The sequence below is a fragment of the Lactuca virosa genome, chromosome 3 (assembly GCF_052849685.1).
Source record: "Lactuca virosa cultivar CGN04683 chromosome 3, Lactuca_virosa_CGN04683_v6, whole genome shotgun sequence".
Lineage (NCBI taxonomy): Eukaryota > Viridiplantae > Streptophyta > Magnoliopsida > Asterales > Asteraceae > Lactuca > Lactuca virosa.
In genome coordinates this window covers 182749391-182762975 of record NC_136428.1, presented here as the reverse complement: position 1 = coordinate 182762975, position 13585 = coordinate 182749391, and the positions used below count along the sequence as shown (strand labels likewise).

Sequence of the window (13585 nt, the reverse complement as noted above, 5' to 3'; positions counted from 1 at the left end):
GACGATATCCTTCTTCTCTAGCTCAAACGATCTCATTCTATGACTCGATTTCTAGCAAACCACCATCGCAAGTGGGTTTTGAAGCCCTTCACAGTGGTGGCGACATTTCACTGGACTTCATACCATCGCCTGCCGTTTAGGGTTTCTAAACGTCTTTCTCTATCTCGATGACGAGAATGAGAGATTAGACAGTGGCAGCAACATCTTCCTTGGCCAATTTTGGTTTCTTATTGTTGTTGCTAACCCTAAGAGTGAAAGAGAGAGAGAGAAAAAAAAGAGTTTGTCTGTGTGTTTATGTGTATGTGAGAGAGAGAGAGAGAGAAAGAGAGAGAAAAAGGGAGTGAATGCAAGAAAGGTGAAGATCGCCGATATGGGGTTCATGAATGTGATTGTGTGTGTATATGTGTGTGTGCTTGAGCTCTCAAGAGGCTTCAGGGGGTTTTTCGTTGGGATTAAAGCCCAAATATGAGGGTGGTTAAAGAGGGACCAGTTGGGTGGACAAGAACAAACCCAGAAAAAGCTCTTGGCGAGAGAGAGAGAGAGAGAGAGAGAGAGAGAGAGAGAGAGATTTTATTTTTGTTTTATTTTTTAATTGTTGTAATACAAGAAAAATAGAAAATAAAACAATAAGGGCAAATCCGTCATTATAAAAAAGTTCATAGGAAATTGGACTAAACTCGCAACAAAACGAAACTATTGGACCATCCTTGCGAGCCAAACCTATTTTGGACCAAAGTTGCTAGTTTTGACATACCACAGGGACCATTCTTGCAATTTTGTCTTACTTTGATAATAAAAGATGTGATATATTTCAACACCCCCCTCCCCCCACAAACTGAACATTAATTCAGACAAAAATTTATTTTTTAAACATATCAATAAGACCAAGTCAGATCAGAAATATACTTATGTTGAGCACTCCTAAGTGCTTTTGTCAAAATATCAACATTTTGATTAAAGGAATCAATTTTATTTATTTTTAAAACACCATTTTCAATTTTTTTTCTCGAACAAAATGAAAGTCAGCTTCAATATGTTTAGTTTTTTTTGTGAAACACATGATTTAAAGCCAACTTAATGGCTGACTCATTATCACAAAAAATATTCACAGGGGTTAAGCCTTTTATGCCCAAATCAAACAATAATTTCAAAATCCATATTACTTCACAAACCACAGAACCCAAAGCTCTATATTCAGATTCAGTGGAAGAACGAGAAATAGTACTTTGTTTCTTGCTTTTCCAGGACACAAGAGAACCTCCAAAATAAACAAGATAACCTGTTACAGATCTATGACTAAAGAGGCATTTAGCCCAATCAACATCTATAAAACCAATAAGATCTAGAGAACTATGCTTTGTTATATAGACATCCTTACCTGGACTATCTTTCAGACATCTCAATAGTCTGAATGCAATATTTTAATGTGACTTGTAAGGTTTATGCATATATTGACTTAGAATTTGAACAACATATGATATATCTGGACGAGTCATAGTCAAATAAATCAATTTTCCTATTAATTTCTGGAATTCAGTTATATTAACCATATAATCAGAACTATCCAAATCACATTCTCGTTTAATAACCAAATTTGCTTCGAGAGGAGTCTTAACAAGTTTACAAGAAAGCATTCTAAACTCGTGCAACAACTCCAAACAATATTTCCTTTGATTAAAACATATTCCTTTATCAGTTTTAATAACTTCAATTCCCAAAAAATATATTAATTCTCCTAAATCCTTAATAAAAACCGTGACTTTAAAAAACTCTTAACATTTTCCAATTCCACATTACAATTTCCAGTGATAATGTTATCATCAACATAGTCCAACAGAATTACAACAATATTTTCAAAACTCCTTACAAACAAAGAATAATCATTTATACTTTGCTTAAACCCAAAAATTGAAAGAGAGTGACATAACTTTTCATTCCACTTCCTAGGAGCTTGCTTAAGCCCATAAAGATATTTTATTAGTTTACAAACTCTGATATCACCCTTAGAATGATATCCTTCAAGAAGTTCCATATAAACACTTTTAGACAAATCACCATATAAAATGCCTTATTTATGTCAAGTTGATATAAAGGCTAAGAATGATGAACAACTAAGGACAAAACAATTCTTATAGTGGCAATTCTAGCAATAGGAGAAAATGTCTCCTCATAGTCAATTCCTTCCCTTTGACTATATCCTTTAGCTTAGCTTTAAATTTTTCTATTTCATGGTTAGATTTATATTTGATTTTATAAATCCAACGACATCCTATAGCCTTTCTTCATTTAGGAAGATCAGTAATTTCTCAAGTGTTATTCCTATAAAGGGCCTCCATTTCCTCATTCATTGCTTTTATCCAATTTGGATCTAAAGCAGCCTCACTATAAGTTTTCGTTCAGTTGTTTTATTAAGATTAGAAACAAAGCATATATTTTCATTTTTAAGAGCAGAATAGTTAACAGAACGTTCAATTCCACATTTATGCCTTCCTTCCACAACATAGTCACTAAATCTAACTGGCATGTGTACAACACGACAAGATCTAGTAGCCCTAGTAGACTGACCCTCAGAAGGAATTGTATTAACTTGACCACTTTCCTCAGTCAAAGTAGAGGAACTTGAAAACATCTCACCAGAAGGAGGCACATGTGCCTCTCCAGTCTGGTTATTGGCATCAAAGGGACTAGTCTCATCCCGGTTATGGCCTACACTAGCACCATCCAATTGATAGACACCTCTCAAGTCATCTAAACTAGTGTTATTAAGTAAAGAACTAGAATACAAAGACTCATCATAGGAAAAAGGATCATTAGATCATAAAGGGACATTGGATTTATCAGTCACAGATGAAGACTTTAGCTTGAATGGAAACACAGAATCGTAAAATTTTACATCCCTGGAAACAAAAATAAGATTTGAATCAAGACAAAGAACTCTATATCCCTTTTTATCATATGAATAACCAAGAAATATACATTTATCGGCTCTCTCAGAAAATTTATCAAAATTATTCAGTTTTGTTGTAAAACACAAACAACCAAACACTTTAAGCTTATCAAAAGCAGGAGAATTTTTATAAACAAGCTCATAAGGAGAAGCACCATTTAAAACAGAGGTAGGTGTTATATTAATCAAGAAAACAGAAGTTAAAACAGCTTCTCCCCAGTACTTAAGAGGTAAACAAGACTGAAACATTATTGACCTGGCAACATTTAAAATGTGCCTGTGTTTTCTCTCCACAACTCCATTTTGTTGTGGAGTGTGAAAACAAGAAGTTTGATGTAAAAATTCCTTTAGACTCAAACAACTGTCTCATTTTATGATTTAAAAATCCAGTTCAATTATTAGACCTAACAGTTTTAATTTTAATTTCAAACTGATTAAAAAGAATGTTAAAGAAAACAAGAACACAATAAAAAACTTCATCCTTTGAATTCAACAAGTAAACCCAAGTAGCTCTAGTTTAATCATCCACAATGGTCAAGAAATATCTAAATCCTTCTATAGTGGTCACTCTATAAGGTCCCCATACATCTAGGTGAATTAACTCACCAAGTATAGATGTGACATGTTGACTAATAGGAAAGGACTCTCTGGTTTGCTTAGCTTTATGACACACATCACAAGGAGGAAGAACTTCATTTCCAAAATAAAGTTTGTTCTTTAATGAAACTAAAGCTTGATCATAAGGATGAACAAGTCTGTTATGCCATGTAAGTTTAGAAACACAACAAATATAGGAGGAACATTTAATCCTAGAAGAATTACCTGAAGGCACACTATTTATGTAATAGAGACCTCCAGATTCCTTACCATTCCCCAGTATCTCCTTTGATTGTAAACCCTGAATTTTAAATTTTAGACCTTATGAAAAAGTAATAAATTTACATTAAATTTTGGAACAACAAAGACATCAAACAATGTTAAGGAATTAGACAAGTTCATATTACCACTTTTTCAGTCTTAGCGGAAGTACCATTAGTATGACTAACAAGAAGATTCAGTTTAGACACATCCACAGTGTCATGAAGAAGTGATTAAGAAGAAATCATATGTTAACTGGCTCCTGAATCAACAATCCACTTTTGAAAATTTACCAAAGAATTAAAAGCTTGAAACAAGCAAGTACCTGCCATATTTGCACTAGCAGATGCTTCCTCATTAGTTTACTTATCATTGATTAGTTGTAAAAACTTGACGTACTGATCCTTAGTAAGCTGGTGAAACTCTAAATCTCCAACAAACTCAGTTAAATTGGAAGTATCAGAACTCCCAGAAGGAGTGCTAGCAGAATTAACATAATTTTTTTTTGATTGTTTGATTCACTTCTTGGTTTGAAATCCTTTGGATACCCTATTAACTTGTAACATTTTTCTATTGAATGACCTTTAATACCACAATTCTTGCACTGAACAATTTGATTTTTATTCATATTAGAATTAATTGAGTTAAATCTATTATTAAACCTACTGTTGAAGGCAGTAGACTGAGATTTAGATGAAGATTGAGAAGACTGAAGAGAAGACAAAGAACCATTTCTTTGAAGAGACTCTTCCCTAGACAATATGGAAAAAGGCACTTTTGACATTAGATAATGGTTCCATGAGTAATATAGGGCTCTTGACTTGACTATAAGAATCATCGAGACCACTAAGAAACTGCATAAGTTTCATGAGATTAGAATGATCTTTGAGTTTAATAGAAGTTTCACACGTACACTCAGTTAGACTAATAAGACCATCAAATTCCTTCCATAGGGAGTCAAGCTTATTAAAGTAATCTGACAATAAAATTCCATTTTGTTTAAAAGAATTTATTTGTTGGTGAACACTGAAAACAATAGATCCGTTATATTTGTTATAAGTTTCAAAAAGATTTTTCCAAATATCTTTAGCTACATCAGAATAAGCTTGACTATGATAAATGGAATTAGAAATAGAAGACAGAAGCCAAGAACAAACAACATCATTAGTTCTATGCCATTTAGATTTTTTAGCTTCATCAACATCACTCTTTTTAAAAGTTCCATCTACAAATCCAAGTTTATTTCTGGCCCTAAGAGCTTTAGGCATAGAACTTCTCCACAACCTAAAGTTTTCATTACCAGTTAACTTCATTGTAACAATAGTTGTAACAACATTATCAGAAGGATGGACGAAGAGAGGATCATCAAAGTTAATTTGATCATCCTTTCCACTTCTACTAGGAGATTCATTAGGACTAGCCATAAGAACAGATTAAACTCAAACAACAACTAGGCAAAGCAAATAACAAGCAAGAAAAACACCAAAACTGACACCTGTATTGATTTCAAGTCCAGATGGTCACCACATTTCTTGGGGCCCAAGACAATCAATACCGAGTCAAAGAAAAAACAATTAACAACAAATAAACAGTGATGCAAATAATAACTGGTGTACTCAAGACAACCAGGATCTCCCAATACAATATTAGAAAGAGATGAAAAAAAAGAACAAAAAATCCTCACAGTGCTGATAAGAAGACCCAACAAAGAGTCGACTCTCTTTATCCGTTATCTAGTAAGGTTTATCGGTGATAAAATCCGACCCCTAGAGAGTTATTTCAGACAAGAAGATTGATCGACCGAAATCCAACCGACGAGACTCCAACAGACGTTATATACACCACAAGCAACAAGCAATCTCACTGCAAGAATACAATTGAAATCCCAGTACCAGGATCCTATGTAAAAAACTCAGATATTCATTTTGATTGGGAAGAAGAAGCGGAAACCCTAAATCAAAACGAATAGCCAAGATATTCACAGTTAATGTAACTACTCCAAAGATTTCAAAGAGAAACTCTAGATCGAACGTAAATTGTGATGAAACGACGGAAAACAAACAAGGACTTAGAAACAACCGAGTGCAGTCATCAATAAAGGTGGCTACATACTTTTTATTTCCCAAAGAAGGAGTGGAGTGAAAATCACACAGGTCACTGTGTACAAGTTCTAAAACAGCTGAATTTCTAGTGACACTAGGAACGGGCTGTTTTGTTACTTTTGTAAGCATGCATGTTTTACATTTATCATATGTCATATCAAAGACTAGAATTAATCCATCTTTTGACATCTCATGCATCTTTCTAAAGTTGACATGAACCTAATCTTACATGCCAAAGCATAGATTTATCAACATTAGAAGTAGAAGATACACATGCAGAATTTTGAACATGTAATAATTTGTTAACAATATTCAAATGAAATATTCTATTATTTAAATATCCAAAGCCAAAAAACATTCCATCCTTAGATAAAATAAACTTATCTGACTCAATAACATGTTTAAAGCCATCAGAATTCAAACAACTAGAACTAACAAGATTCTTGCGAATCTTGGGAACAAACAAAACATCAGAAAGCCTGATTTTCTTTCCAGAAGTAAATTCAAGACACACGACACCAAAACCACAAATAGGAATAAAAGAATCTTCTCCCATTTTCAGCACCGACCCATCTTCAAGTGGAGTTCATGTTTCAAACATCCGTTTATCCTTGCATACATGGTTCGTTGCCCCGAAGTCGATCCACCGAGCAACATCATCACCCTATACATAGAATGATTCAGGAATAAATGAAACATAGTAAACATAATTCTGATTAGAATTATCAAAGTTAGTAAAAAACTAACCTCCTTTAACTTGGGCTGAAGACCCATTCACCTTCCCATTGGCTTCACTGTTTCCAGCACCATTGTTGCCTAAGTTCACATGACAATCACGCTTGCAATGCCCAACCTGATTACACCTCCAACAAACCAAATCCTTTCTCTTTTTGTTGGAGTTGCTTGGGACATGTTCCTGCTTACGTTTTCCATGTCCTTTGTGGTTCTGATTTCTTGGTTTGTTTTCAACCATATGAACCGAGGGCTGTCCAGATTCAACTTTCCCTTTGGATTTATCAGATTTGTCACTTTCCTTCGTACGAAGAGATTCTTCAATACGAATATGACTAGCAAGTTGAACCAAAGACAGTTCCTCCTTTTGATGTTTTAAGTTATGTTTGAAGTCATTCCAGGATGGAGGAAGTTTTTCAATGATGCTTGACACAACAATGGATTCATCCATATTCATACGGTGCAGTTTAAACTGACCATATATGCCAAGGAGTTCATTGTATTGTTCAGTGACAGACCTTGAATCGTCCATCTTTGGCACACCATACTTCACTCTGGATATCAAATAGAGCATCAGACATACCGTTCAGAATGTGACATTTGCAGATGTAGTCATCGTTGTCCCACTTCTGTCTCCTCCTTATCTCTTAAATTTCTCAGTAGCACCTTCCTCAACCTCCGGTGGTCTTGGAGTAGTCAGCACGTATGCTACCTTCAAAGTAGTCAGCATGAAGTGCATCTTCTTCTTCCAACGTCTGAATTCGACGCCTTCGAACTTCTCCAACTTTGTAAACTTCCTGGTCATCTCGCGGATTGAATCTCCTATCTCCAGAAACAAGAAGATACCAGTTCGATTGTTGGAGGAAATAGGGTATACGTTGGAGATCTGAATACCAATTGGATCGTGAGAACACTTTCCGAACTAATATTTCTACCCTATGCCTGGGTTGCAAATTACTATATAGATTCTGTGTTTGATTGAAGAAAATGATAACTAATAACTTTATGTGTTTCTTCTCAAAGAGAAGAGTCGTTTATATAATAAACGAGATCAGAGTTTCTCTTAGGGTGGGCCGTCAGCGAGACCCAATCCAGGGCTCTGTCCCTTGGACCCCGCTAGGGGCGCTACCCCTTTGGAAACCCCGGACCCAGGAGCGTAGCCCCCGGACCCCCGACTTGTCATCGAACCAGCTTCTAATTCGATCTTATACATGCGTGCACTCCGCACAAACCCGTACATATATTAGAATACACATTGTGAAGCCCCTTAGCTCACATGTTAGTTCCAATTACATAAAATGACATGGTGACACTAAAATCACCAACATCCATTCCTTTACAAAAAAAAGATGTGGACATGTGATCTCTTCTCTGTCTGTCACCGCCTCAGATTGCTTCCGTCTCCTCTTGTCGGCTGTTTACTCGATTTCCATGTGTTTCCCTAAATCTCACTAACGATTCGAAGACGGCCAAGAACCAAATTTTTTATCTAATGAGGAGGGGGCAAAATATCTAAAACTACAAACAATTGTGGTCAAACTATGAAGTCCAATAAAGGTACTATTCACAAGGTTTTCCATATATATATATATATATATATATATATATATATATATATATATATATATATATATATATATATATATATATATATATAATATTTCATAGACCGACCCATAATTATTAATTGTGTTGCTCTACCATTACCCCACGTAGATAAGAAACTCTTTTTCCCATCCTCCGTACTCACCGACACTTAATATTCGAATATCCTCCTAGGATCACCCTCCGTACTCACCGACACTTAATATTCGAATATCCTCCTAGGATCCAATCATGAATCTGTTCAAATGTAACCTTAGTAGTTCTATATGAACTTTTAACTACTGTAACCGTACACAACCAACTTTAGAGCAAAGATGATAATAACAACAAAACTTGAACTTCATCATCGAATTAAATTTTAATAGATACAACGATTTATAATATTGAATTCAATTTGTTTACATGATCTATCACCGACATGCCTTCATTCATATTTGTATTTACCAACTGTCGATCAATGAAATCTTCTTTGCAAATTAGGGTTTTTCACACATATTAGAAAACTCTTTGATTAGTCTAAAAGTTGTCTTCCCGTTGTCGATAATGTAAGCAACATTCTTCACCGGTGATAATTTGATCATGCCAAAAGCCTAGTGATCTAATATCGCCCGATCCTTCCGTTTCATCCATTCTAGTTCAAATTCAGACAATGATTCGCGATTTTTATTTCTAATAGAGATAACATGCATCTTCCAAAAGCCAAAACCAGGGCCATCAAATTTGTTGATCATAACCTTCACGCCTTCAGAGATAACTCATATATATACAAGTTAGGTTTTCAAAAGACAAACACACAATTAAATATGCTAAGAAAAATAAAGAACACACAATATTTATGAGATTCATATGATTATGGTAATAATGTTGCATCTACATTTGAATTAGGTGAGGTTTATTGATTTTGTAATTACAATTTATAATTACATCAACATTCTACATACAGTAACTAAGTATTTGATTTTGACTATAACACTATCAAGTAATTAAGTTTACGTTTAGGGATTTATTACATGGTCAACAATTAAGCCTAGAAGCAATCAAACGTAGAGTCTCAATAGTTTGAATGTTTGATGTTAAATTTATTTACTTACATAAACATTATTATAAATCATTAATGGAACTTATCTTACAGTATCTAGTTTATCCTTAACTGTGACTCTTAAGAGAATATGATGTATAAAATTAACTTTAATAGTTTGCACTTTGTATACATCAAAAACAGAAATTGCATTCAATTCCAAAAATAAAGTATATTTCTACATAATTTTCCAAAAATGAAACAATAGTTTCATGGAAAATTGAAAAAAGAACAAAATTCATATGTGTATATGAGTAAATAAACTGATCATCGGGAGCAAACTTGCTCTTCCTCAATGGTGTCTAACAATGGCTTCTTTGATCTACACATCGAAGCGCGACGTTTAAACTCAAAAGACGACACTTCTTCTTCAATAATGTCATCCAGTTTCAAACTCGGTGGGGTTGACACGTTTTCTGGAGCAATCCTTCCTATCTTTTTAGCAGATATAAAAAGAGAACCTAAGTCAGTGCTGGTGACAACTGAGTGAACTCGTTTCATTGGAAACATGACATATACACATGCAAAGTCAAGGTCTTCATCTGCATTCATGGCAGAAAACCGTGCCCCAATGCGAAGGGATTTGGAGTTGACAACAAACGAGTTTGGTGATTCCATCATCAGTTCAGCCACTTTGATTGGTTCTTGAAACTTATGGATTTCCCCGTTGGGAAAAATTACTTTTGTAGCCTTTGAGTACTTCCCGTTTCCATGCATTAAGGTACATGAAACGTAGTTACCCATTTGATGATATCAAAGCAACAAGATGATAAGAGTTTTTTGTTGAGTTGAGATGAGGAAGGAAGGTGAAGGAGTGTGGACTTTATATAAGAGCTTAGGTAATAAATTAATTTATTAGCAAATAAAAAAGAGAAAGACAAACACGAAACATGACAGTTGAGAATGTGGGATGAGTTGACATATGATTTGGTCTCAAACCGCGTCCTTGTTTGGATTAAAAAAAGGGAAATGTTATGGTTATAGATATAGATTTTAATAACAATACCAAAAAATATGACAAAATCTTTAAAAAAATATGGTAAAAATTCTAAGTTCTGTAAGTTCGTCGTATTAATATTATTAGTATGTCAACTTATTAATTTAAAAACAAAACACAAGACAAATTGACAAAGTGGTAACTATATTTTTTTATATATTTTTAGATATCTAAATAAAAACGTTAAACAAGAAAAGGAACATTATAATGCAAAATTTGGAATCATGACCTTCCCTTGATGATTTACATTTGCTTAATGGATAAATATTAGACAAAAGTTATGCAAACTATATGATATAAACATATAATATTTCATATAACTCTTTGTTTAACCATATAATTTACAGAGTAAATCCAAAATTTAGTGCATATGTTTCACTCAAAATCTAATGTTCCGTGAAAATTTGAGAGCGTATTAATGTTTTACTTAAGTTTATATTTAGTTGTTGATACCGTCTTTGTGTTTTTACTCAAAATCATGTGTTTAATTAGTCCCAATTGTTCAAATTTTAGACTGGACTTATGATTTTGAGTAAAACAGAGGGTTCAAATTTGTAATAAATTCAAAAATCTAAAAAGAAAAACTTAAAATTTAATATTATTTTTGTAACTATTTTCCTTTATATTATGGCTTAGTTAGTTTGTTAGAACCACTGGTTGTGTTTGTTATGATTTGCAATTTTTAGATATCTTAAAAGATGTTTTATTTATCTTAAGATACGTGTAATATCATATTTTAAAATGTATTTTACCCAAACGAATATCTTACATGTTCATGGGGTAAGGAACTATATTGTTACATATTCACTTTAGGATTTAGCCAAGTTTGATAAATTTAGAAGACAGTACGAATACATAATTATAAATAAATACCCAGATCTTACAAGTAATAAATCGTAAGTTCATGATTATATCAATCATAAAATAAAAAATATTGAATTTGGTTGTTATGCAGTGGCTTACAAGAATAAAAAACCATAATTATTATATAAAGGGGTTTTCTTCGTTTGGACTCAAAACACAATAAATTTGGTTGGTTTTTGTCCACTTCAATGGTGGGGGAATAATTTGGTAGAGTATCACAAAACCTTAAAATTTTTAAATCTGGTTATGTTTTTCAAATAAATAAATAAATAAATAATACAAGTTCATATATTTGAATTTGAATATTTGACAGAAGAGTCTTTGACATTTTCTTTGTGTATTTATTAAAATATATAACATTATATGATTTTGTAAGACTTGTCTATTTTTTTGGAATGAATGAATTTTATTAAATAAAATTAGCAAGAAGTTAGAAAAAAAACTCATTACAAATAAATAGAAGTTATCATTGGGTTTTGCAACCAATAAACCCACAACAACTTAGTTTTTTTTACACCTATTAGAAATCTAAAAAATGATATGTCTACTACATCTACTACATCATCAAAATAACAGATTTATTAGGTGTGCTTGTCCGAAAAATAAATGATTTCCTAAAATTCCAAAGACACTAGAAAGTAGTCAATACCACTGCATCAAACGTCTTCCGTTGACCTCCGACCAACTGAACTAAGTCGGACCAGGAGACTAAAGAATGAAGAGAAACGAGATTGGGGAGTTGAGCCATGATAGTGTCATATTTATACACATATTTATGCATTATTTTAATACATTTGATCATTATTTTGATAAAATACAAAGATATTTGATACTTATAATTTTTTAATTGTATTTTGCAGCTAAAAATGACATTCTTAAGGAGAAATGACTAAAATTGAAGAAAGTTGGATACTTGGAGGATTGGAGCTTAAATTAGGAGGAGAATAAAGAAGAAAATCGATCATATAAAAGTTCCCACGACGTACCCATGACGTGACATTTAGAATCTTCTCGAATCCTCGCATTAAACCTTTCTCACGACATGAACACTTGATGGTCAATACGTGACCACATGTCAACAAAAGAATCTTCTATGGCAATACACATGTTCCTTGGCACATACAGGATAAACATGTCTCCCACGACGTGTCACTTATTTCCCACGCCGCTGCGACCATATTTGGGCAAGTATATATTTCGGTTTTTTAATCGAAACCAGAAGACTTGGAGCAGAGACTGTGATTGAAAAGCGAAAAAAATACCTTCTAAGAACCCTTGGAGGGAAGAAGAAGATTAGCGATTAAGAGATCAAGAGATTAAAGGAAGATTTCCACATAAATCATTCAGTATGCCTAGACTTAATCATGTTTAAACTAGATTTCTATTCAATTATGTGTTTTTCTTCTGTAAGTATGGGTAAAACCTTATACTTTCGTTTAATGATGATAAACCTTAATACTATGAGTTAGTTTCTCTTTTCTTGGATTTATTGAAGTTAGTTTAGCTTGTGTTTGATAGATCAATACCTAGTATGTTAAATATTTCAATCTTTGTTGCTTAGTTTCAAGTTTTGTGTAGTTAAATGATCACTTTGATTGCATAAACTTGTTTACCTAGTTGTTTATAAATTGCTGGAGCTAGTGATTGACTAAATCCTAAATTAGCTATTAAAGATAGTTGCTTAGTTGTGCTAGAGAGAATAATTAGATCATATTTTGTGTTTTGATTATTTGTCTTAACCTTAATTTTAATAACTAGTTAAGTGTCCCACTTGTGCAAGACCATTGCATAGTTGTTCATGAATTGGTGAAAAACATTTGGAGTTCGGACCAAGACTTCTAATAACATTTATATTGGTAATCAACTGAAATTAATCCATATACTGAAACTAACCATCAGAAAAAATGTGATTCAAAGCTAAACAAAAGTGTCTTAATTCTCATGATTAAAAATCGTCTTTAGTTGTTTGCTTTAGTTTAAGAGTTTTAGTAATTAATTTAACTTAATTTGAACTTACAAAATCAGATAAAACCCCCAAATTTAGTTGTTTTTCTTAGTTTAACTTATAGTAGTTATTTTATTAATTAAAATATTGTTCCCTATGCTCAACACCCAACTTATTTTACTATTCTATAATCCAACTAGGTACATTGCCTAAGTGCGTTTTAGCTAGTTAAGTTTTGTTAGGTTTATAAATTAAAAACTAGTAGGCATAATGCTTAACACATCAAGTTTTTGGTGTCGTTGTCGGGGAACGACTTATTTTAGTCTTAATTTAATTGCTATTAGTTACTCGATCTTTTTTGTGGGTTAAAAACCACAAAAAGTTAATTTTCTGTTTTGTTTAGTTTTTTTAAACGAGCTCACAATGTGACCATCCTTAGGCCAAGACGAGAAAAATG

The 13585-nt window shown here is 33.0% G+C and overlaps 1 protein-coding gene across 1 annotated transcript; it reads right to left on the bottom strand.

Annotated features, from left to right (window-relative positions):
• Nucleotides 1-4557: 4557 nt before the first annotated feature.
• Nucleotides 4558-5229, bottom strand: LOC145164295 (uncharacterized). The gene has a single exon (XM_079083019.1). The coding sequence runs from the start codon at nucleotides 5227-5229 to the stop codon at nucleotides 4558-4560; it is 672 nt and encodes a 223-aa protein (XP_078939145.1).
• Between the last annotated feature and the right edge of the window lie 8356 nt (nucleotides 5230-13585).

What these genes read in the sequence shown, in the direction of transcription:
- LOC145164295 (XM_079083019.1), bottom strand. Translation starts at nt 5,229, where the DNA reads ATGGCTAGTCCTAATGAATCTCCTAGTAGAAGTGGAAAGGATGATCAA.